The sequence below is a fragment of the Electrona antarctica genome, assembly GCF_951216825.1.
Source record: "Electrona antarctica genome assembly, chromosome: 14".
Lineage (NCBI taxonomy): Eukaryota > Metazoa > Chordata > Actinopteri > Myctophiformes > Myctophidae > Electrona > Electrona antarctica.
The window spans coordinates 18,301,886-18,325,012 of NC_136795.1; the positions used below are offsets into that span (position 1 = coordinate 18,301,886).

At 42.9% G+C, this 23,127-nt stretch overlaps 2 protein-coding genes across 2 annotated transcripts; one reads left to right on the plus strand and one right to left on the minus strand.

Moving 5' to 3' along the window:
* Window positions 1–3,217: 3,217 nt before the first annotated feature.
* Window positions 3,218–10,905, plus strand: LOC306937338 (serine/threonine-protein phosphatase 4 catalytic subunit B). The gene is made up of 9 exons (XM_079521043.1): window positions 3,218–3,427; window positions 4,368–4,652; window positions 5,156–5,207; window positions 5,318–5,368; window positions 5,990–6,091; window positions 6,258–6,431; window positions 7,052–7,178; window positions 9,035–9,224; window positions 9,943–10,905. The coding sequence occupies exons 2-9, from the start codon at window positions 4,543–4,545 to the stop codon at window positions 10,070–10,072; spliced, it is 936 nt and encodes a 311-aa protein (XP_079377169.1). The 5' UTR covers window positions 3,218–3,427; window positions 4,368–4,542; the 3' UTR covers window positions 10,073–10,905.
* Window positions 10,385–22,860, minus strand: LOC306937037 (matrix metalloproteinase-17-like; the record flags this gene model as incomplete). Its single annotated transcript, XM_079520711.1, has 11 exons — window positions 22,746–22,860; window positions 21,821–21,953; window positions 21,504–21,645; window positions 18,538–18,836; window positions 17,137–17,316; window positions 16,677–16,773; window positions 15,421–15,503; window positions 14,832–14,978; window positions 12,880–13,161; window positions 12,104–12,286; window positions 10,385–10,464 (listed from the first exon to the last, which is right to left on the minus strand). The coding sequence occupies exons 1-11, from the start codon at window positions 22,848–22,850 to the stop codon at window positions 10,385–10,387; spliced, it is 1,731 nt and encodes a 576-aa protein (XP_079376837.1). The 5' UTR covers window positions 22,851–22,860.
* Between the last annotated feature and the right edge of the window lie 267 nt (window positions 22,861–23,127).

The following is a 23,127-nucleotide window of genomic DNA, read 5'->3' on the forward strand; positions in this document are numbered from 1 at the left end:
AAAGCCAGTTGTGAAATCACATCCGGGTGTGATTTCATTACGTCAGATCAGAGCTGATCAGGCTATATAATACCTTATTACGTCAGACCACAGCTGATCATGCTATATAAAACCTTACACCACTCAGTTCACACGGGTGTGATTTTTACTGTATGTTGCCACCTTGAACCTCATACAACAAAGAAAACTAGAAAAGTCGCAATTTTGAAAAATTGCAAAGTGTGGTTGCTGCAGTCACTTACTTAGGCCCCTCCCACTAATATTGCCAGCCAATTAAAATGTTGTGTCACCCCTGTGATCATGCGTAAGTAATTCAGATGGGATTTATCCCCCCAAAATCATGTTTTTGCACCAAACTGTTACATTTTTTAAAATGGAATTGCTTTTGGCTCTGGGTTGATTAAACCACCCGCGAGAACTGATTCAAATTTGGGATAGATTGGACATTCCGTTCGTGATTTGTGGCATGTTGTGTAAAATAGGCCCTTCGGACGACGATTAAGGCCGAACGATACGGACAAAAAAAAATAACGCAATTGGATAGGTCCAGAGATCATGTACCGATTTCTGTGAGATTCGGACAAAATCTGTAGGTTTACAAAATAAAAGTGTGTTTTCAAGAAAATTCAAAATGGCGGAAAATCTATCCTGACGTAAATGGGCGTGGTGGAGATATGGGGAGATGCGTCATGACCCAAGGAATCCAGAAAAAATAATTGAGATTTTACGACCTACAGGCTACGGTTCAAGAGTTATAAGCCAAAAGGTAAAGTGGGCTGTTATAGCGCCACCATGAGGCTGACCGATAAAATTATAAGTTAATTAATTTTAGTAATTATTATGAATTTACCCCCCCAGTTTTCTAACTATATCGCTTACAGTCTCAGAGGAAAAAATACTTGAATGTGAGTTTTCGCATTTTCCCATTCATGTCAATGGGGCAATTTAATGCACGAATAAATTAATATCAATTAAACTTGTGTTTAATTGATATGCGTACAGTCAAAACTGTGGGAGGCTTAGCGAATAAAAAAAACGGTTACTCCAGAGGAATACTAATAATAAAGTTGTAGCGCTACACAAGTGTTTGATTGATTGATTGAAGAATTTATTAACAGTTTGCAGAATTACAGTACATTTCAAGCACAAACTCAATACAAAGGCTGTTAACTGTGAGTGGACGACCCAATTAAGCATTACACTTGTTTCCAATAGGGTCCACCATGTTCAAATCATCAAAACATTTAGAGACGTACAAATAGACACTTCTATAGACAGAACAGGAATTCATCATAAAGGAGGTAAAAAGGGAAAAGAAATATATACAGTGAGGGGAAAAAGGGGGGGGCGGTGGGGGGGGATTCAGATTTTACGGGGGCCAGTTTCGAATTGCAGCCATCCGTAGGTGCCCTTTGAGAGCGGTTTTGAAGGAGTCAAGGGATTCGCATGTCTTAATGACAGTTGGTAGGGTGTTCCACATTTTGGTGGCATAGGAGCGAAAAGAATTTAGTCCCTTGTTTGTGCCGAATCTGGGTTGTACATGGTTCGTTGCACTCCCTCTGGTGTTGTGGGTGTGGACTTCGTTAACATTAAGGAAGTATCTAGACAGGTACATGGGTATCTTGGTGGTGTATCGAATCTTGTGGACCAGACCCATTGCAAGATGCTGTACTCTGTCGTCGACCCTAAGCCATTCCAGCCTGTCGAAGTGGGCATGGGTGAGGTGGGTTCGGGGGGCTAGATCAAGTAGGAGCCTGACCAGTTTGTTTTGGGAAGTCTGGAGCCTGGTTTTAAGGACCTTTGAGGTGCTGTGGTACCAGGAGGTGCATGCATAGTCAAAGAAACCCTGTACAAGGGCTCCTGTTAAGGTCTTCAAGGTGTTTTTGTTGACCAGTGAGGAGATCCTGTAGAGGAATCTTGTTCTATGGTTGACTTTTTTGATTACGTTGGTGGCCATTTTATCACCGGAAAGATTAGCCTCCAGGATGGAACCTAGGTAGGTAATTTCATCTTTACGTGTGATAACATTGTCACCCACTCTAACCAAGAAGCCATTTGCCTTGCTGAGATTACTAATAGAGCCAAAGAGAATGGATTCAGTTTTTCCCAGGTGTAAAGATAGTTTGTTATCAGCGAGCCAGGTGCAGATTCTACCGAGTTCAGAGCTGAGGGCATTTTCAACCTGCAGTTTGTCCCTGTCCGAGACCAGCAGTGCTGAGTCATCTGCGAACAGGAACAAGTTGCAGTCACAAGCTGAAGTCATGTCGTTTACATATATTAGGAACAGTAGAGGCCCTAGTATGCTTCCTTGTGGAACGCCACAGCTCACTGGGAGGGGGGGGGACAGTGTTCCGTTCACTTCCACCATCTGTTCTCTCCCCTCCAGGTAGGATTGCATCCAGCTCACTGATGTGCTATCGAAACCAATTGCTTTTAGCTTGTTAACCAGTATGGAGTGGTTCACGGTGTCAAAAGCCTTTTGGAGGTCCAGCATGACCATGCCGCAGTATTTGCCAGCGTCCACCTCTTGTTTGATGTGGTCGCTCAAATAGAGAAGGCATGTGTCAGTGGAGTGGGATGTTCTGAAGCCAGATTGGAACTCGTACAATAATTTATTAGTGGCAAGATACTTTTCAACCTGTTCATAGACTATTTTTTCCATCACTTTCGAGATGGAACTAAGAATAGAAATAGGGCGGTAGTTGCCGGGGTCTAATTTACTCCCTTTCTTGTGCAAGGGGGTTACTTTGGCCAGTTTGAAATCTTGGGGGACCTGTCCCTGTTTGATGGAGAGGTGATGATTGGAGCTATAGAGATGGCTGAGTCTCTGAGAAATTTGGAGGGAATGTTGTCATGGCCTGTGGCCTTGTGGGGTTGGAGGGCACTCAGTTTCTTAATTACCTCATCAGTTGTTACCATAACTAGTTTAAAATCGTCTTTACAAACACCTAGGTTTCTGTAGAAGGTTGTAATGTGCTCTACACCAAAGAGCCCAGAGTGGGAGGGCAGTTGTTACAATTACAATAGTCTGGTTACCCTGTTAGGGCAACCACACTAATAAGTATTTTACTTTGTGTAATCATCGGTATGATTTATATAATGTGTGTATTTTTTAAATAAAAACAAAATAAAACCAATCAATCAATTGAAAGTAAATAGAAGAAGAAGAATGAAAGAGAACTAAGGGAAGCTGCGCGCTCATGTGGAACAATGCACGGCGCACGCCTCCGTTTGCCCACGAGAGCGCGCAATGCGCGCAGCCCACACCGGAAGTTGTAGTCAAGTCGGTGGCGTTTATGGAGTGAACCAAACCAACCGGTGAAGACAGACAACAGGCCGGTGGACGAAGAAAATAACTGATAAAAATCCACACGGAATGAAACATCCTGCTTCTGTGTGAACGAGCTGCTGAAAAACACACTGAACGGTATGTATCCATCATTGTGCCATTGTTGTGTCCAGGTTACCGTGTTGCATTCTACTACGGAGGCAGCTCGTTTGGTCGCTAATAAATTAGCCGAACGCAGCGGTGCTGTGTTGCGCCGAGATTGGTGACTTATCGAATTCCGAAACGGCACCAGAGGTCACCGTTTGGTGTTTTGGAAATTGCTTTAATAGTATAACGTACACTTGTCTTACAAATGATAAGATGATATGCAGGTGAACTGAAATTTTTGCTTTGGTGTCTAAGGTTAATTTATGTTAAAGCCATGAAAAACTAATTTGCGCTCTCGGAGAATTGCAAAACGGCGACACCTAGAGTCAGAATTGGCTAGGTCGCAGTTTCCTGTGTAACGTCGTCAAGTTAGCACTAGCGAGTTAGCCAATAATAGGCTGGACAACGAATCAGAACTGTAGATATTCCATTTTGTAATCGCACTCAAGACAATGTAGGTGACTGTAGCTGACGTAATTGCTGGTATTATCACCATAGCGTCAGTTTAATGACCAAACGACTTGCTAACTTATCAACATCTACCGTCGTGAGTGTAGCGTAGCCTGCTAATATTTAGCCAGATTTTTCTCACTACGCCCAGAGGGGCCCGACGTTACTCGCCTTTGACTTTGATCGCTAAATAATAGACTTAATTTGAATAGTACTTTGTAAGTCTCCAGTTCTGTTTTGTCCTCGAAGCTTATTAGATGGATTTAAACATTTCAATTAAACTCTGGACGCAGATGCCTTGACTAACTCAGTCTTTATTATTCATCTTATTATTGTGGCAAACTCAAGCTTGATCTACTATGATAATTCATACTCCAATGTTGTATGCCGACAGGAAGTGATGTTAGTGATCTACAAGCTAACAACGCATTGCTAGTCAGTCACTATCACTAACTGTTTTTATTTATTTATCTCTACATAGTCTCCCTGTTGAAGACGTCAAGTCCCCTGCTGATCTACAAGGGTGGGCCCTTGGACGTTGCCTGTCTTCACCCCTGTCTGCTGCTTTTTATGTGAGGGGGGAAGACCCTTTTGTGTGGTACCTTGTCGATCCCTGTGTGTGGGAGGAGGAGAGAGTGTGTGTAACAGCTCTACCTATGTGTGTGACAATGGGGGACATCAGTGACCTGGACAGACAGATAGAGCAGCTGAGACGCTGTGAGCTCATCAAGGAGAATGAAGTGAAAGCGCTATGTGCCAAGGCCAGGTAATCCACAACCATGCTTTTATTCATACCACCCGCACAAACAGTCCACCACTGGTCCCTAGTGTAGGAATACACTGATGTTGACAAGTAGTTCCAAAGCTATAGAGAAGAAAATAAATCAAATGATGGATGGACAGACATATTGATTCTGTGGGGAAATGCAGGTGTCATAGCAGCGCTGCAATAAGCAAGAATACATTTAATTTTCTGTGCCGTTTGTTTGCCCAGTATTAATTGCATGTAGTTTATTTGAAAATAAGTTTCCTCTGCTTTCAATGTTTGAAGTGTAGTCCTTGATAGTAGTGCAGTTAAAGGCCCATTGCTTCGGCATGTGTCGTGTTCAGATTAGTTTCCATAATGCATTATGCAATGTAAGATACTTACTTTGAATATGTTCCTTGCTTATATCACCGTCATGCTCGAGAGGCTCAGATCTGAAAGGCTGTACTTCATGTCTGTAATAGATTTTATTATTTGTCTGACTTGTCTTTTTCTTTTTTCAGAGAGATTCTGGTGGAGGAAAGTAATGTTCAGAGAGTAGACTCTCCTGTCACAGTGAGAACATTTTGTTTTTGTTAACTGCTCTCCATGAATGTGTGGTTATTAACAATTACATCTGCGATTGAAATTAATTTGATCATTGATCTCATCTCTCCTCCTTTCAGGTGTGCGGTGATATTCACGGGCAGTTTTATGACTTGAAAGAATTGTTTAGAGTAAGTAAACCCCAGCATCCGGTATTATTTATTTGTGTAGTGGCTCAGTTAGCTCAGTAGTATATTTAATACACCACAGGTTTAGATATCATATGTTTGTAAATAAAGTCCAGTGTACTGGTGAGGGTGGGCCCTCCTTTCATATAGCATCTTGAGTGATCTCAGGATTATTGTGCACTGCTCTGACCCTTTTATTCTTTACTTGGTTTTGTTATGTTTTTTATTACTACATAAAAGATACTAATGATTTAGTCCCTTTTGGGGGTATATTATGTCACTGCATTTGTATGTGAGGTTTGCCCTCCATTATTTACTCTTTAGGCACTATTAATACAGCGCCCGGGGAGGTTTAAGTATCTTGCTCAGGAACACTTTGACACATATACTGGGCTAACTGGGGGCCTTCAGATTCCCAGACAGCATCTATGCCCATTCAGCTATGGCGTGTTGACAGTGGATGACCTGATGTAAATGTCAGTGTAATTTTCATAGCAAACTGGCCGCTCTTACAGTTGGAATACTGGTTGACCAGGCCACAGAACAGGAACAAAGTGTAAAATGTATTATCACAACTGCTACAGTTAACACTAGAGCCATTTGTGTAAATCTTGTGCGTCACAGGTGGGAGGAGATGTTCCAGAAACAAATTATCTCTTCATGGGGGACTTTGTGGACAGAGGATTCTACAGTGTGGAGACCTTCCTTCTGCTACTAGCTCTTAAGGTACACAACCATTTTTGGATCACCATCCAGAAAGACATAATTGGGGGGTGGTAGGGACTGCCTCTGTGTTTAAGGATTCAGCTTCCAGTTGTTGTCAAGCCTCAGGCTTTTAAAAGTCCTTTCTGTACGTGAAATCTTCCCCTCCTTCCCCCACTGTGTTCTGCAGGTGCGGTATCCAGACAGGATCACCCTGATCCGGGGGAACCATGAGTCGCGGCAAATCACACAGGTCTACGGCTTCTACGACGAGTGCCTCCGCAAGTATGGCTCAGTCACAGTCTGGCGGTACTGCACCGAGATCTTCGACTACCTATCGCTCTCTGCCATCATCGACGGAAAGGTGTGTCAGCTGTCTCCGCACTGATGAGCACCGCTCCTGTCTAATGTGTGGTTACGTGCTTTGATGCCCAGTGTGTTCTGCGATGCTTTGATATTTGTGGGACCAGTTAGTCAAGATTTATTCATGCAGCAAATTTCGTATTGAAATGTGAATGCAACATTAAAAGGAAATCATGATATTGCAGGGATTAGGGTTATTCGATGGGATCTGCATGTAATTCCGATGGAGCATTAGTCCGACATGCGGGAACCGCTCGAACATGCGCTGCTCCTGTGCTTGCGGTTAGTTAGGGTTTGAGGTAGTTTGTCGGACCAATGACTAGTCTGAACTAAGTACTGCACCCTTATTCAATATGAATTTTTCACGCATTTGATGATGAACATCCAAAAGCAATCGCTGACAAGCCGTGTAGAACTTGTCAGCTGCATTCTTGAAAACTTGGCTGGGTGTTTGAGCTATGTCATGTAACGAGCTCCATTCCTTATCAAAACAAAAGTACATTCCTCAACTGAAATGTGTCCCGTAGTTATACCCATCTATTTAGTCACGAATGTCGTAACACTGCAATCTCACCGCTTCTGTCATATATCTTGACACTTGTCTCTCTGTCCGTTCTTCAGATCTTCTGCGTACACGGTGGCCTGTCTCCCTCCATCCAGACACTAGACCAGATCCGTACCATCGACAGGAAGCAGGAAGTGCCCCATGACGGACCCATGTGTGACCTTCTATGGTCAGATCCCGAAGGTACCGGCATCTGGTTCAACTCTTCCTCTAGCATGAGGCTATGTTGTCTTAGTACACACGGAAGTGTTGATGGGTGTCAGTGTTTGTTTACATGGGTGTCGGTAAACTGGGGGAAGCAGAGGGAGGGAGTGCTGCTGATGGGGTTGGTATGCAGGCTTATGTCTACATGTCCAAAATGGTTACTCTTTAGGAAATGGAAAAAATAACTGGTGTTACAAGGATTTGATTAGTTATTAATTAGTTACAAGCTTTTGGTAATGTGTTAAATATTCATAAAACCCAAAGATAGACATAACCACTTTCAACCCGGCATCCTTGTTTTGGTCATGTCATAGGTTTTGGAGAAGGAGGCGAGACCCGCACACCGCCACTTGCCTTTCGAAACGTTGCTACGATTCTTATCTAAATAAAAAATCATGAACCAGCAAGTGGCGGTGTGTGGGTCTCTCCTCCTCCTCCACAAGGTTTTCTGCTCTGCCAGGACCTCTACGCACCTGCTGTAAAATTAAACCGGGTGTGCGGAAGTCATCTCTCTAATAAGTCATGTCATAGGTGAAACCTCAAAAACAAAGACTGATGTATCTATTTTTTTAGTGTAAAACAAAGGGCGAAAAATATAAAAAGGAGTTAAGCCATGACCATGACACCCTGGATTTGATTTAGTCTCACCACCTGTCATCGACCATTCTGTCTTGCACTTGACACACTTATCCCAATTAGAATGTGAACCCACACTGATGCACAGATCCACTTAAATAAATAAATGAGCAGACAGAGCATTTTCATGCTCTTTATTATCCCCTTATGGCTCGTACACTGCACGATATTTGCTCTGATTATGCTGTCGGGGACCATTTTTGGCGCTCGCCGACAACTCACGATCTGACGCAAGATCGGGCTTTGATCGCCGAGGTTTTGCTCGCTGTGTGTGAAAGGCTCTGCGAGAAGATATAGCGCCGATAAGTGCTCGCCGACGCCTTCCCGGCCGTTTCTGACCGTTTGGCTCTGTCGCCGACTGGACATCGTACAGTATGAAATGGGTTGCGATCGCGTCCAGAGAAGTCCTGTATTACAGCCAGTGAAAGCAAAACTTCACAAGACGGCTGCATCTGCTCACAGCCACTGTCTGTCAACTGTATCGATAGATGATCAGATGACCGTGTGTGTGTGCATACGGAGAGAGACAGAGTTATTTAATAAATCAAGATTTAACGTCCTGTCTCGCTATAGCACATGTAGGCTATCACAAACATTTCGCCCTGTGTAGCCTGGCTATTCCTGTGTGTGTGTGTGTGTGTGTGTGTGTGTGTGTGTGTGTGTGTGTGTGTGTTTGTGTGTGTGGGGGCGTGCACGCAGAGAGAGAGAGAGAGAGATGCGTCCTGTGTCGGTCTCGCGCTTGTATCACAGTATCCTGCACGTGCGTGAGAAGTCAAAATTAATTGGAATAAAAAAAACAAATGATGTAGCCTATATGTATCGGGTCTGGGTCGCATCTTGGTGAACTCTTGCAGTGTGTGTGATGCCTGGTCGGCGACCAATCGTTAAGTGTGAAAGCCACAAAGATATAATGACAGCTATAAAACAAAAGACTCCTGCAGTGTGAAATACATAACGATCTGATGACTCGCCGACAACTTTAAAACTCCTACAGTGTGTAGTGGCCATTACGGGGGTAATTTGACCCTCTCTGGGTTTGTTGAGCAGCACTAGTTGTTTTGCCAGTACCATGGTCAAGCAACCCTAGTGTAGGCTGTAAGGTTCCAGATTTGCTGGCCATCTAGCCACTCTTCCATTATTTGCTCTTATGTGTCCTGGTGACCCATCATGTTCAGGCTGTGTTGTCCCTCTTGCTTCAGACACGACAGGCTGGGGGGTGAGTCCCCGAGGGGCTGGCTATCTGTTTGGGAGCGACGTGGTGGCTCAGTTCAACGCTGCCAACGACATCCACATGATCTGTCGAGCCCACCAGCTGGTGATGGAGGGCTACAAGTGGCACTTCAATGAAACGGTGCTCACAGTCTGGTCAGCACCCAACTACTGCTATAGGTGGGTTGGGACATTGTACTGATTCTTTTTATAAATGGAGTGAACTCAGCCTCTAGTCTAGAGTTTACAAGATGAGCATTGCAAATGTTACAAAGCAATGGTTGCCAGCTGAGTGCAAGCCATTTCGCAGCATCCATCTAACATGGCAGTGCAGGAGAAATGACCAGATGAGCTAGATTACATCCTGTGTTCCTGTACAAGTTATGGTTGATGGCTAATTACTTTTTGCATTAGCAGCTAAGCTTGTTGATGCTAGTACAGCTAAAGAGATAAGTATTAAAAAGACAGTGGCACACTGATGGCCAAAGTGCTGATTGTCTCACATGCTATTACAGCTACGTATATGTTATGGTCATTTTTTGATCTAGTGTCCTGTGTACGACTTAGAAGTCAGGATGAACAGAACTATTTGCAGGGTTATTTATGTTTAAAACACTCAGACCCTCCAAAGTCAGATGCTCTACTGTAGATTCGAACCGACAACCTCTGTGATGGTGGGCAAGCATTTTACCACTGTGCCAGCCGAACGCCCTCATGTTTTCATACTCTACAGACACATTCTGGTTATTTTCAATGCTTGTCTTTTGCACTCTGTGAAATCCTGAGTGTTAACTGGTCCATTTGGTTGTACACTCTCAAAGTTAAACGAACACAAGATTTTACAGTGTACTGTACATTCACCTTGTTAATTGATCATCTCATCTTCTCTCCCTTTTAGATGTGGCAATGTGGCTGCCATTCTGGAGCTGGACGAGCACTTACAGCGGGAGTTCATCATATTCGAAGCAGCTCCACAGGAGACCAGGGGAATCCCCTCCAAGAAACCAGTGGCCGACTACTTCCTGTGACCCTCTACGGCTGCAGGAAGTCCTGTCATCAGGACACGGGTCATGTGGTTGACTCTCAGTGGCACTGTTTCATACCAGCTGAAACTGGGCCTGTGACTCTAAATGCCTTAATTACATATTTGGTTGCGTGCAGGTGTTGTACACCTAAAGTAGCCGATCCACAAGCTTAAACTTGTGGATCGACTAGTTTAGGTGTCTCACACCGAAGAGCAGAGATCGGCTATTGTAGATCGGCTATATTCTGTGCAGGACGCCCGCACACAACCAAGTGTGAATCAGGCATAACTTCTTTTCAGTTCTGTGAAATGGCCATCAGATGTCTGTCTTCTTCCTCAGTCTCCTATTTCCATCTGTCGCTCCCTGTAGATACCTCTCCCTTCCACTCACACTTCCTGTAGTATTTTTACATGATCATTGTCACATAGACTGAGGGGTACAAGGAAGGAGGTAGATATTTTTTTTAAAGATGTGCAGAATTAAAAAATCTCAATTTCTCACTTAGGGAATTTTCTTTGATGCATACGCTCTTAAATGTTTCTTTTTATCTTTTTTGAGTTTTTGTATAATTGTTGCTGACGGAGTTAATTGCAAAGTGATCTCTTCTTTTCCACACCACTTGACTAATACTGTTTGTCTGCCTTGTCCTCTGTGTCCTGCTATTTAACAAAAGGTCAATGTTGCTGCTTGGCACCGTTGACTTAAACCAGAAATAAAATGACTGGTCTAAAGGTAAATATCTATATCCACAGTTTTCCTCAATTCCTCAAAGCTACAACTCTTATGTAGGTCTGTTGATTTTGATATTGTGAGAATAAAGTTTTGTATCAATGCTCCTTTAATTCCAGGTGTGGTTTCATTGTGCAAGGAGTATATTGCGGTCTTAAACTGTGGGCCAGGACCACAGATGAGTGCAGCATTGTTTTGAACAGTAAACAAAACCAACATACTATACAGGGTATCTGCACTTGTCTAAAGTGACAATTTTAGGACTTTCAAGACATTTTTAATATTTTTAAAAATAAGATCATTACTGGATCAAAAGTACCGTAATCAACATAATGCTATTAAAATGGTCAAATATTAAGACTATCTACAAGCTTACGTGAGTTTGTAGCTCTGCTATTTTCACTATCTGGCACAGAGACAAAATGTAATGCCTCAACTACAATTCCAAGTGCTTGTCAGGGTGTGTGTTCTAATGATTATTTTGTCCTAAATGTTGCCAGTGTGATTAGTTTACAGTAATGTTTTTTGTTGGTAAATGTTTATTTAATGTTTCATTAGGCTGAATGTTAAGCTCATGTTGACTGTTGAATTAACTGCTTGTCTATAGTGTCGCTGTCCCGCCCCCTTTCAGAACGACGAGGGCCCAGGAAATAATTACCCATTCTTTTCCCCCATAGACGTTTCAAAAGTATTTATTTAAAGACTTTTACGCCGTGGACAAAGCCGATCAAATAATTGGAAGAAAAACTAAGTGTTGTAGTCTTGTACCCTACCTTGTTTTCTTCTTACTAATTTGATCTGCCAAAAACATTGTGTTTATTCTTTGTCATGATTTGTCATAACAAGAGTTGGCTTTGTCCGCATCGTAAACATTTGAAAGTAAATAAGTCTATGGGGAAAATGAAGGAATTATTCCTGGGCCCTCGTCGGGGGCGTGACTGCGACGCTCTATTGGGGTCAGTTGAAAGCCAATTATAAGTCTACAAGATGGCGCTAAAATACAAATTTGCCAAAAGAAGACTGCTTAATAAATCACAGTTGGTCTTTATTTTTACTCAATGAAGATATTGTACAAAATATGCACAATGCAAAATGTTGTGGAACTTTGCACTGAAATTTAAAAAATACAAAACTAAGATGAACACAAATCATCATGTGACACTACTGGTAGCAGTTCATGGAGCATTAGCATTACCATTTGACATAAATAACAGAACATTTAAAAGGTTAAACTGAACAACCAAGTTAAAAAACTGACTGACAGTGTTACTAGCCAATGTGCTGCTTGTACAGACTGAGCCATACTTGTGTCACAGTGACATTCTTGTCCTCTGTGCTCGGGGACCTTGGTCATCAATGTGGGTCTTGGCTCAGGTACCTCACATTTCATCCAGTCCACAGCAACAGATTTTGGAGTAAGGTTGTTTAAATCTAATTCCCCTCTCTTTAGTATCCAGTAGGACATGTCCTTGAAGAAATAGCAGTTTCCTTGAGAGAAGGGAAAAAAATGTAAGTTGTGTGAGCTTACATGACATGCCTGGTCATAATGCCATGCCCCACATAGACATGTCATCAACAATGCAGACTTACACACTGGTGTCAAATTCGAGCTCACATTAAGATCTATGCCAGTGTTTCCCAACCGGGGTCTGGGCCTCCCTTGTGGCTATGTCGCAAAGGAACAGGAACATTTTTGTCAGATGTAAGAAGGGGGGGATCAAATGAAAGTAGCTTGGGAGTCAATGGGGTCCGCAGCTAAATTAGTTACTGGTGGTAATATAACATTACAATCATTTTAATCACTTTAAAAAATATTTTACACTTTGGCTATTCACGAAGTGACACGCTATGAGCTTGTATATCTACTATTTTCTTGAGAATTTGTGCAAATACCGGTATTTCTCTTTTGAACATTTTGAACAAATCTTTGCTTCCGGTTCCAGGGGTCCCTGGCACAAAACCTTTTCAGATGGTGGTCTGCAATTCGCGGCGTCCTTGACAAAAAACAAATCCAGAACCACTGATCTACATGGTAATGTATGTGCACGTAACGTTCATCTCATGTGAACCAGCTAGCTCACCATCTCCCCAGCTGATGATATCGTCGGGGTCGGAGGGAACCCCCGTCCACAGAGAGGCCGCCCTGGGATACCCGGCCTCCAGTCTCCTGTCCGGCCCGCTTTCATCAAACCTCCAGAAGTGGCCCTCGCTGAACAGGTACGTCTTGTGGTTGTGCGTCCACACGAAAGCAGCCTCCACCCTCTGCGGTGGCTGTCCCCTCGTGGTGCTCATGCCCCAGTCATCCAGGGGACGTGGGTACCCGGGCAGAGCCACCGTGTCCTTGAACATCCAGTACTGATCTCCTATGGTTTAAAGGAGAGATTTTCTGAAACATCAAATAAGTGGTTCCCCAGAATTTGGTGTTTCCCCTGGACTAAAAGGTTATTAGTAAAGAAATTACAAAAAATAGTTATGTTTATGAAAATATCTGAAAATGCTTTCACTAATGGTGTCACAACCCTGTGTTTGGTAAACACTGTTACACTAAATGTAAACTGTATGTAAAGGAGCATTGCATAACCTCTCCAACAGGGCAGATACTGGTAATGTAGGTCAGCAGTTGGAATGCATGTTCAAAATAAAGATGTTTTGTACGCAGGGTTTAAAATGACTGTTTCTCAAACTAATTTCAAGGACCCCAGTTTGTTGATTATGCATTAGTATAGGCCATGGACTCTAACTTGATGCATGTAATCTCTGGACCGCAATATACACGAAAACAATCCAGTATTAATTTACAAATGTATACAAATGGAACCAAATGGGCCCCTAAGGGCCATATCTGGGGGCTGCCCAGCAGTATATAAATAAATAGGCCCTTTACCAGCTCGAACATGAAGTACCATACATGTTAATGCATGCAAGTATAATATAATAAAGTCATATTTGTTATTCTGAAATGGGCCGTTCTGCACAATGAGTGAGTACTATTACTTCTTAGATAAGTATATATTTGATCCTAAAACGTTTGAAAATAACTACACCGTATCGTGTCTGGAACCAAAATGGACCCGTAAGGATCCATTTGGTTCCATTTGTACACTTAAGTTAAATAAACACTGAAGCTTTTACGTATGTAATTTAGATTGGAGTTGAGAAAATATAAAATAGTACCAAAGGGGGATCAGTGATGCTCAGCCTTTTTTGGATCAGGGCCCACTTTTGTGGCCCAGTGGTCAAATGTGTGGTGTGCCATGTGAAATTGTGTTTATTTTGATGATCATTTTTTTTTTTTTTTCTGGCTTGGATCAATCCAATGGAACTAACACTAGTATTGTATTTTTATCAGTATTACAAAATGAAAACAAATTTGTTAAGGTTTTAAAGAAGATAAGACCATGTTATTCTTTTTTTATAATGTTATATTATCATTCAAATGTTAGTGTTTTGCCAATTATTTGGGGGCCCACTTGCCTCACTTGCCCACCAGTGGGCTGTGAGGGTTACTTTTCAGGATTCAAATTCAAAACCAGCAAAATGCTCAAAATGGTTCATTTCGCGCATCATTTCATGCATCGTTTCGCGCCGTGTTTCGAGCTTGTCGATCTGCTACTTTTGATGCTTTTGTGTAGGATGATCAAGTAGTAGGGTGTTTTGCCCGACATTAACGATACGTCATATCATAACTGCCAGGTGCAGCAAGCTCTCTTTTATGAACATATCAGTTTGTGTGCCGCAGCCTCTGCCTCAGCTCATGGCTTCATGTTGCGGCGTTCAGAGTATGGGGTTTATGCTGTTCAGTCTATGGGTTTTATGTCTCCCATTGGCTTAGAGGCAGCCAATCATGAAAAAGTGTTTACTACGGTCGCTAGTAGAGGTAGGTGAACATGTTGTCCAGGTGCTTTTCAAGCACGTAGCAAAAAGACCATCACTGTTGGTGGACATACTGTACATATATACTGTATACATGCATACGCACACACGCACGCATGCACGCGCACACACACACACACACACACACACACACACATACCGATGAAGAAGACGATGTGTCCGTCAGTCCGTTCATACGCAGCGTCCACAGCGGTCAGCCCAGCTGGGAGACCCAGCCAGAAGTTGTGGATCAGCGCTGGACTTCTAGACATCAGGGAACTACGCTGGACCCTCCAGAAGAAAGCACCTTTACAGAGACCAGGAATCATTATCGTTGCTGTCGGAGCAGAAACCTCTTATCTGTCTACAATGATATTTCATTTATTCGTGTTTTTTTGTAAAAAATGAATGCCCTACTACAGTGTCACACAAATGTAGCCGATATACAAGCTCGAAATACGGTTTGAGCTTGTGGATCTGCTACATTTGCTGTTTTTCTTTTCTGAATTTGAATCCTGAAAAGTAGCAGTTTTGGACATATGAGAGACATTTAAAGTTAGGTTCAGGCATTAGATATACATGCCTGATTTACACTTGCCGAACAAGTCCACAAGGTGTCGCAACGGGACACGTTGAGGTCTTGTTAGATGGGCTATTTTTCAGCATTAGGCTTATGGTTAAAATGTGGCACATTGAAAAATGTGCCATTGTGTGTGTGTGTGCGTGCGTGCATGTGTGCAGGTTCTTACCTTTGAAAAAGAATACCTCCCCTCTGATGTTGGCTACCGCGTCATACCATCCAGTGCATCGGTCAGGCAAGGCAGGATCTGGGCTGTTATCAGTAGGTGTATGGAGGTTATTAGTTCAGCATCATTCAGGTACACAGTACACTAGAGTATGGATGCATGCATATGTATGGATGTTGTTATGAGTGATCTATTTTCACTACTTTTGTGAGACTTGTATGATGAAGTAGGGCATTGAAGGTAGGGTAAGTGATATTTTAAGGTTAATGTTAAAGCACTATATTCTGATAGAAATGATTGCTAAAGTGTTTGTTCAGTAACAGAGGTCTCCCCGTCTCCAGCTCTTTAGTAAAAGAGCCTTGGTTTTTTTCCAGGTGGGTTGCCAAATGGCAGCCAATTGGGATTCCGGAGAGAATATACATTAATCATCTTCAATTTGATAGTATTCCAGTTCCAATGATTGGATAAATGTATCCTGGGCCTAAAAATGCATTATGATTGTGTTTACTGAAGAGCTGGAATATAGAGTCTAGTGAGCTTAAGTAGCCCGCCCGAGCTATTTATCACTTATTTAAGGAAAATCACTTACCCTACATTTAATTTACAAAAAAAAGCGTAAATATTTGAAACATGGAGATACAAGGTTTCTGACCAACAGCAACAATATGAACATTTCATAACATTCATATAGATCTGCCCTGGTGTTGTGTAGTTCTAATGACACAACCCACCTTTGTTTTGGTGAGTAGCAAAAACGTTCTTTTTATTTACGCTAAAGACGAGAGGCTGGTCTGCATTCATGCCATACCCGGAAGTTGACAGTAACATAGCTCTAAATGCAACGCATTAGACCTATGGACCAGAGCAGAGAGAGAGAGAGAAGTCTCGTCTTTCTGTTTTTTTTTGTATCTGCCCTGTTGGAGTGATTACATTTTTTTTCTTTAGTTAGTAGGCCTATTTTCGAGTTTGATTTTTGAAGGATGGGCAAAATAAGCCATTGGCCTCAGCCTAAACCTTTTTGGTCTAATCTAATGGTCTAATGAAATAAATACTGAAATGTTTCTATTTTTAATGACCAAAATAAACTACTACTACTACATCCACTGGTTGACAAGTAGTACTGCCTGAAGCTCATAAGCCCACTATCTCCCCTGGTCAAGTAGGGATAGCAGTATATGTTTGGTGTCCCGCCCAGGTTCAAATCCCATTGATGAAACAAAATGGATTGCACCGTTAACAGAACTTGTTTGATAACTCACTGTGGTGTGCTTCTGGGAGGAGGCGGGCTGGGGATATTTGGAAGACTGGGGGCGGTAGGGGCCACAGTGGGGGGTCGGTGTGACTTGGCTCTCCTTCCTTTGAAAGAAGAATATCCCAAATGAGACCGATACCCATGCTGTACTTGCTTGTGTATATTTGCACTGCATGGTCAACAGAGACACTTTGTGTTGAATGCCTAGGTGATATGCTAATGTACAGTATATCAATAATAACCAAACAGATGTTGCATTGAAGAATACTGTGTGTGTGTGTGTGTGTGTGTGTGTGTGTGTGTGTGTGTGTGTGTGTGTGTGTGTGTGTGTGTGTGTGTGTGTGTGTGTGTGTGTGTGTGTGCGCGCGTGTGCGTGCGTGCGTGTCAAAATAGGGACGGAAGCATTAATGTGGTTAACAGCAAGAAGCAAACCGTGCATGCATGGCATGTGTGTATGTGTCCCTTACCATAGACTGCCTGTATAGCCCACTTATCATCAGTGGGCAGTGTGTAGCTGGGGATGTCCCCCACTGATCCCTGGTAGTAGGGTTTCATTATGGACACATCTGAGGAGGAGTGGGACAGACCCAGGGCATGACCAAACTCATGGACGGCCACCGTGAACAGGTCTGTAGTACCATGCTCATCTGAGGACACAGACATAACTGTCAGAGAGGTGAATCTGTGGAACGGCCTGGACAATGTCCTAAAAAAGTGCAGTTCAATCTATACATTTAAATAATGTATAAATCAAAAATAATAGATAAGTATAAAACTTTAACAATATAGTTTGCCACCTTTATATCATAACTTATTTAGTATATACTCATTATGATATAGTAATGCTAAAACTGTAGAATAACCTTTATTTACATGTGCAATTGTGAATTCTGAGTGATCAAAATTGTGTTCTCTTCTCTTTCTTATTTTTTCTTTCTTTTTTTCCTGTATTTTGTTTGTTTCTTTTTTCTTTTTTCCTCTGTTTGTTTATTTTTTATTATTATTTCTGTTGGTGTAAATAGGATAGGCAAAATAAGCCACTGGCTTCAGCCTATACCTTTTTGGTCTAAATACTAATTTATAATGAAATGTAATCAATGTATTCAATGTTCAATTCTAAACGGAACTGAACTGAACAAACGGAGAGACAAAAGAGAGCACACGGTAAACCTTAATGCAGAGGTTAACAACCTTTTCAAGCACATGAGCACTTTTATTTTTATTTTTATTTTTTAAGATAATTTTGGGGCTTTTTTTCCCCTTCATTGATAGAAGTACAGTAGTTAGACAGGGAACAGGGAGAGAGATGGGGGGAAGACACACAGCAGAGTTCGTCAGGATCAGGACATGAACCCAGTCATGCTGGATTACCAGCCAAGGTGCCTGGACCGCTAACCAGCCCAAGCCCCCATGAGCACTATTTATTCTATTGTGGAAGCCTGATCTACCACCACCTGATCTACCACCATGTTCCAAAAAAAACCACTTGGCACAAGTATGACATTATCATATTTAATTTAACCACATGATCCCTGGTATCCCAATAGAAGAGGGGTGCCCGCACTTCTTTGACTTGAGATCTACTTTCAAAATAACCTGCTCAACAAGATCTACCCACCAAAAAGAAATATTATCTTGCTGCCTTATAGAGAAATAACAAACCTCAAATAACAGATGTTGTAAAAGTGCAGTGGTTGAATGTTGTCTAGAGTTACAGACCGTTTAGGTTTCATTTGGTTGCATTTGTACACGCACAATTTGTACATGTATTGTACAATCAACAAAATTTGGACTATAATGTGACTGAATATTTTAATTACAGGCTATGTTATTTATCTGCTAGACAATAACGTCTGTGTGCGTCTCACCTCCGTAGCCGTAGCTCCAGCTCTCCCCATCGTCAAAGTGGGTGTCGCCTGCCATTAGGGCAGTACCTGGGTAGAACGCGTGGGCCAGGTTGCCACCTGCGCCGTCGAAGGGGTATCCGTCGTTGTGGTAGGAGGAGGTGAACTCCACCCTGATGTCCCCCTCTGCTCCGGCTCCGTCCTGCAGGAGGTGGAAATCCAGGGGGATCACGTCGCTCCACGATTTGAGGGCGTAGGTCAGGATCAGCTCCACCAGGCCCGTCTGTTGGTGGAGCGAAGGTGATCGATCCAGAGATGGGTAACTGTGGACACTGTGTGGTATGACTCGTGTGAGAGGAGCTCTTATCATCATACATCATCAAATTCCGGCCAATCACAATTTTCTGCCCTCACTTTTCATCCCCAATATGTTCTTTGCTCAGCCAATCAAATCATCGCTATGGGGTGATCAGCCAATCAAATCATCGCTAAAATTCACACGCACACACAAACATCTGATCATACATAGAAAGATGCATGCTTAGATGGATGGATGAAGCCAGATTTAGCGTAGGCTAATTCTCCTAACCTGACTCCGCCAGATGGGGCAGCAGAGAGTACACTGGGAACCCAGTGTACTCTCTGCTGCCCCATCTGGCGGAGTCAGGTTATAATTCTCCACCCGTAGTCCCCAAAAAGGCCTCAAACGCCGGTTCAGCTGGAAAGTTTGGCCATCTTCCGTTTTTTTACCATCCCGCCTAGACCAGCCTCTGCCTTTTTCTTCGATCCTGGATTTTGGCAGACATTCTCAGTGGTATGACTTTGCTCAACATCATCGCTGCTGTGAACAGCTGTAAGAGCAGCCTGTTTTCTCGCTGCCCTGGAAGGTGCACGACCCAACATCTTCTGGATGTACTGTCTGAGTGACATGGTGCAAAGGATGTAGAGGAAGATGAAGGAGCAGTCAGTGTAATCCTCGCCCGGAAGGTTGCTGTGAGACAGTCCCCTGATATAGGCCAGTGGAAGAAATGGCAATTTGGCTACGACCTTCCCTTGAAAAATGGCGTTGAACTGGCCCATCAATACCCTGAAGAGGATGGCTAAAACAACCATGGCCTTTTGTTGTAAAAATTGGAGCTCAATGTTGTTGTCATTCAATGACTTTTCTTGTCTCTCAATCTTTTTCTTCTGTGAATCTGTGTTCTTCTCAAGCTTTCTTCTTTTCTTTTCCATCGTCTCCTTTTTCTTCTCCAGTTTTCTGCTTTGCTTTTCCACCACAGGTGTTAGCCTCTTGTATGTTTCAGTCCGGTACACTAAAACCCAAGTAACCCCTTCACCTAACAACGCAGTGCCAACGGAGATCAACACAATAATAATAGTGTCTTGAAACATCGTACTCGTATGAGGCTGTCGTTGGTCAAGTGAGTTTGCAGGTAGAAATAGCAAGGAAAGTAAACTTCCCCACATCTGTATTCTAGAGCTTGGGTTAGGCGATGAAACGCACAAACACGTTCTCTTATGTTGCCGGTGACGTCACAGTTAGTTCCGATCTCGCATTGTGATTGGCTGAGAGGCATTGGCAATGTATCCAAATATAGAAATAATAAATGAAATGATACGTAGCTTGCAGAGTTAGTTGAGTCAGATATACTCGAGGGGGTTCATGCTGTGCTCAAGGGTGCATTCATATACTCAAGGGGTTAATATGCTGCATTTCTATGTGGGTGTATTCCGTGTGTGCAAGACCCACATGTCATTCGCTGGTGTGGCAGTCAGCTGACCTATTGGGCGGGCTACTTAAGCTCACTAGACTGCATGCTCTTCCTGCCTTCCTTCAAGGAAGCTCTGAGAAGGAAGAGAAGTGGTCACGTGACTGGGCTGCGCCATGACACTTTCATGGACACTTTCATGGGAGCCAAACTACCCGGAAGTTTGGCAGAATGCACTGGAGTCAATGAGAGCTCAGTGACCAGCTCATGAACAAACATTATTTATGAATGACTGAGACTTTTTGTAAAGTAATCACTTCTGGAAAATAACAGAAGACATTATTGTCTGCTGTGTTGCTATTCGATGTGTACACTGTGTCATTTTTAGAGAGGTATGGTATCTAAAGAGCACAAAGTACCTTTCTGAACGCACCAAGTATCGCGAGACCCACCATTTCCTGTCTGGCAGCCAAATCTTGCGATACTTCGGAGCCAGAAACGATACCTGCTGCTGTTTAGATGCTCAGATAAAATTATATACTGTGCACTCTGTGCACATCGAAAAGTAAGTGATTAGAAAACAACCTGTGATATGTCTTCTGTTATTTTCCAGAAGTGCTTACTTTACAAAAGTGTGTGTGTGAGTGTGAGTTTGGCTCCCATCATGTCATGGCGCAGCCCAGTCACGTGACCACTTCCCTTCCTTCTCAGAGCTTCCTTGCCTTCCTTCTGCTTATGGTTCCTGGTTGCTGTTATGTGATGTTTGCTCCCACCACCACCCCAGCACCACCGGTGGGCGGTGGGCTCTGTTATTTATGTTCCCCATGTTTATCTATCTCCCTGCTCTTAATGTTTAATGATGGTGTTTGATTGTGCCGAGCAGGGAGAAAAATGTAGCAGAGCCGAACGCCAAGATAAAATATTATATGCACACTTGTATTTTACACTTGTAAAAGTTTTGCTCATAATTTTGGACTAGCCTACCTTCAATCAGTACTTTCAATCAGACAAGACCTCACGCCTAGAGCCCCCCTAGAGGAAACACTAGGCTAAAATAAAATAACAAATAAAACCTCCAAACTCAGAACATCGATGCACACAACACAAATCAAGGCAATGAATATTGCTGTCGGATAGATCTATGGAGATTTTCATTCATGTCTTGGTAAATTAACTGAATTTGATTATAATTTGATCGAAACAAACGATCAAACACACACACACACACACACACACACACACACTTATTCATGACGATGAATTATGTGTATTTTTTTTCACCTCCAGGTAATGTCAACCTTGTCCCAGCGCAAACCCACAGCAGCTCTCCTCTTCCTCTTCCTCCTCCTCCAGAGGTCCTCTGATGCAGGCGAGTCAGGGAGAGAACAGCGAGGGCTCTTCATCAGAGCCAGGGTGGCGCTGTCTGTCACAGAGACGGTTTGACAAGGACATTTGACATTTTGCTAGGGCCACTTCACCCCTTTTGCAACCAGATCTTAGGCATTCGCCAGGCATTTATCTGAAGTACATTTGGTAAATGTAGGCTTATAGGATGTCAACCCAGTGTGTGATCATGTGTGCAGTGGTTCGTAGCCTACCCAGTCGTCCTGTCTCTTCTATCCCAGCGAACCTCTGCATCTGGCGGAGAGCCCTATCAATGCCCTCGTGGGTTTGCAGCGCCCCCCTCCGGAGGTCCGGAGGGGGCATGTACCCATAACGACTCAGCCAGTCCTACACACACACACACACACACACACACACACACACACACGCACGCACGTTAAAAAAAACGGGTTTATGAGGCTACCATCTCTGTGACTCAAACACGTCATCTCCAACTTTTTTCCCTGGCATGAATCCAAGTAGCCTATCCAACACATTACATTAGCAAAGATAATTTAAGCAATAAACACAGTAGGTCTAAGTTTACTTTACACAAGATGATGATGATGATGACTGATGATAGTGCTGTATCTAACAAAGAAAAATCACTTGGAGGCAAACAACTATATACACTTGAAAGGAAAATGTGTAGGCTATAGTCTCAATGTGTGGAGGTCTCTTGCTTCTCTATCTCGCTGTCTCTCTCTCTCAGTGGCGGTGGCCGAACGGAGCGGTCTTGATACCGGAAGGTCGCCAGATCGAATAAGCGGTCCGACACGTTAAAATGACCACCGCTGAAGTGCCCTTGAACAAGGCATTGAACCACTATGATGAAATGTTCTATGAGCAGGGCCTGGCTGGAAACAAGTTCTTGAGCTTAGCCCAGATACCCTGGGTAAATATAGTAATCATTTCATTTCATTTCAGCTATAGTCCAATTGTCAGTGCACTGAGCGCACTGACAATTGGACTGAAAAACGTTCAAGAACCCTGAATTCTACATGATCTATATTAAAGCCCTTCTCTATAGCCTGCAGGTGCAGGCTATATAGGCCTACTCTATAAAAGAATGTCATATGTCATGACAGATCTTGGCCCAATGCTAGAAACAGATTAAAGTAATTTAAAGTCTTAACTCACCACTGCACCGTTATGCTGCTCCGCAGTCTGCGCGCTGCACGCTCTCAAAGAGATGATGATACAAATCACAGCTACTACGGCAACTAAATGTCCCACATAACGCATAATAAACTGCTTTTATTTTTATTTTATTTTATTATTGCAGATAGTCCATGAAGAAGAGGTACCCCGCTGGTTCTGGTCGTGAATGATATTGCAATAGACGTCGCTTAGGCTATACTTGTCTCCTCCAAAAAATGACTAGTAGGCTAAATATTTACATTTTCCTCGCTGCTTCTCCAACGAAGGAAGTTGAGGCTGAAGTGGCCTGGAACACGTGTCTTGTCCTTGATGGTTACTGTACTAACAAGTTGACTTCAATGGCAGGCAGCAGGCTATCTGA

Coding starts and splice junctions, on each gene's coding strand:
- LOC306937338 (XM_079521043.1), top strand. CDS start 4,543: ATGTGTGTGACAATGGGGGACATCAGTGACCTGGACAGACAGATAGAG. Junction 5,208..5,317: donor GAGTAGACTCTCCTGTCACA/GTGAGAACATTT, acceptor TCCTCCTTTCAG/GTGTGCGGTGATATTCACGG. Junction 5,369..5,989: donor ACTTGAAAGAATTGTTTAGA/GTAAGTAAACCC, acceptor TGTGCGTCACAG/GTGGGAGGAGATGTTCCAGA.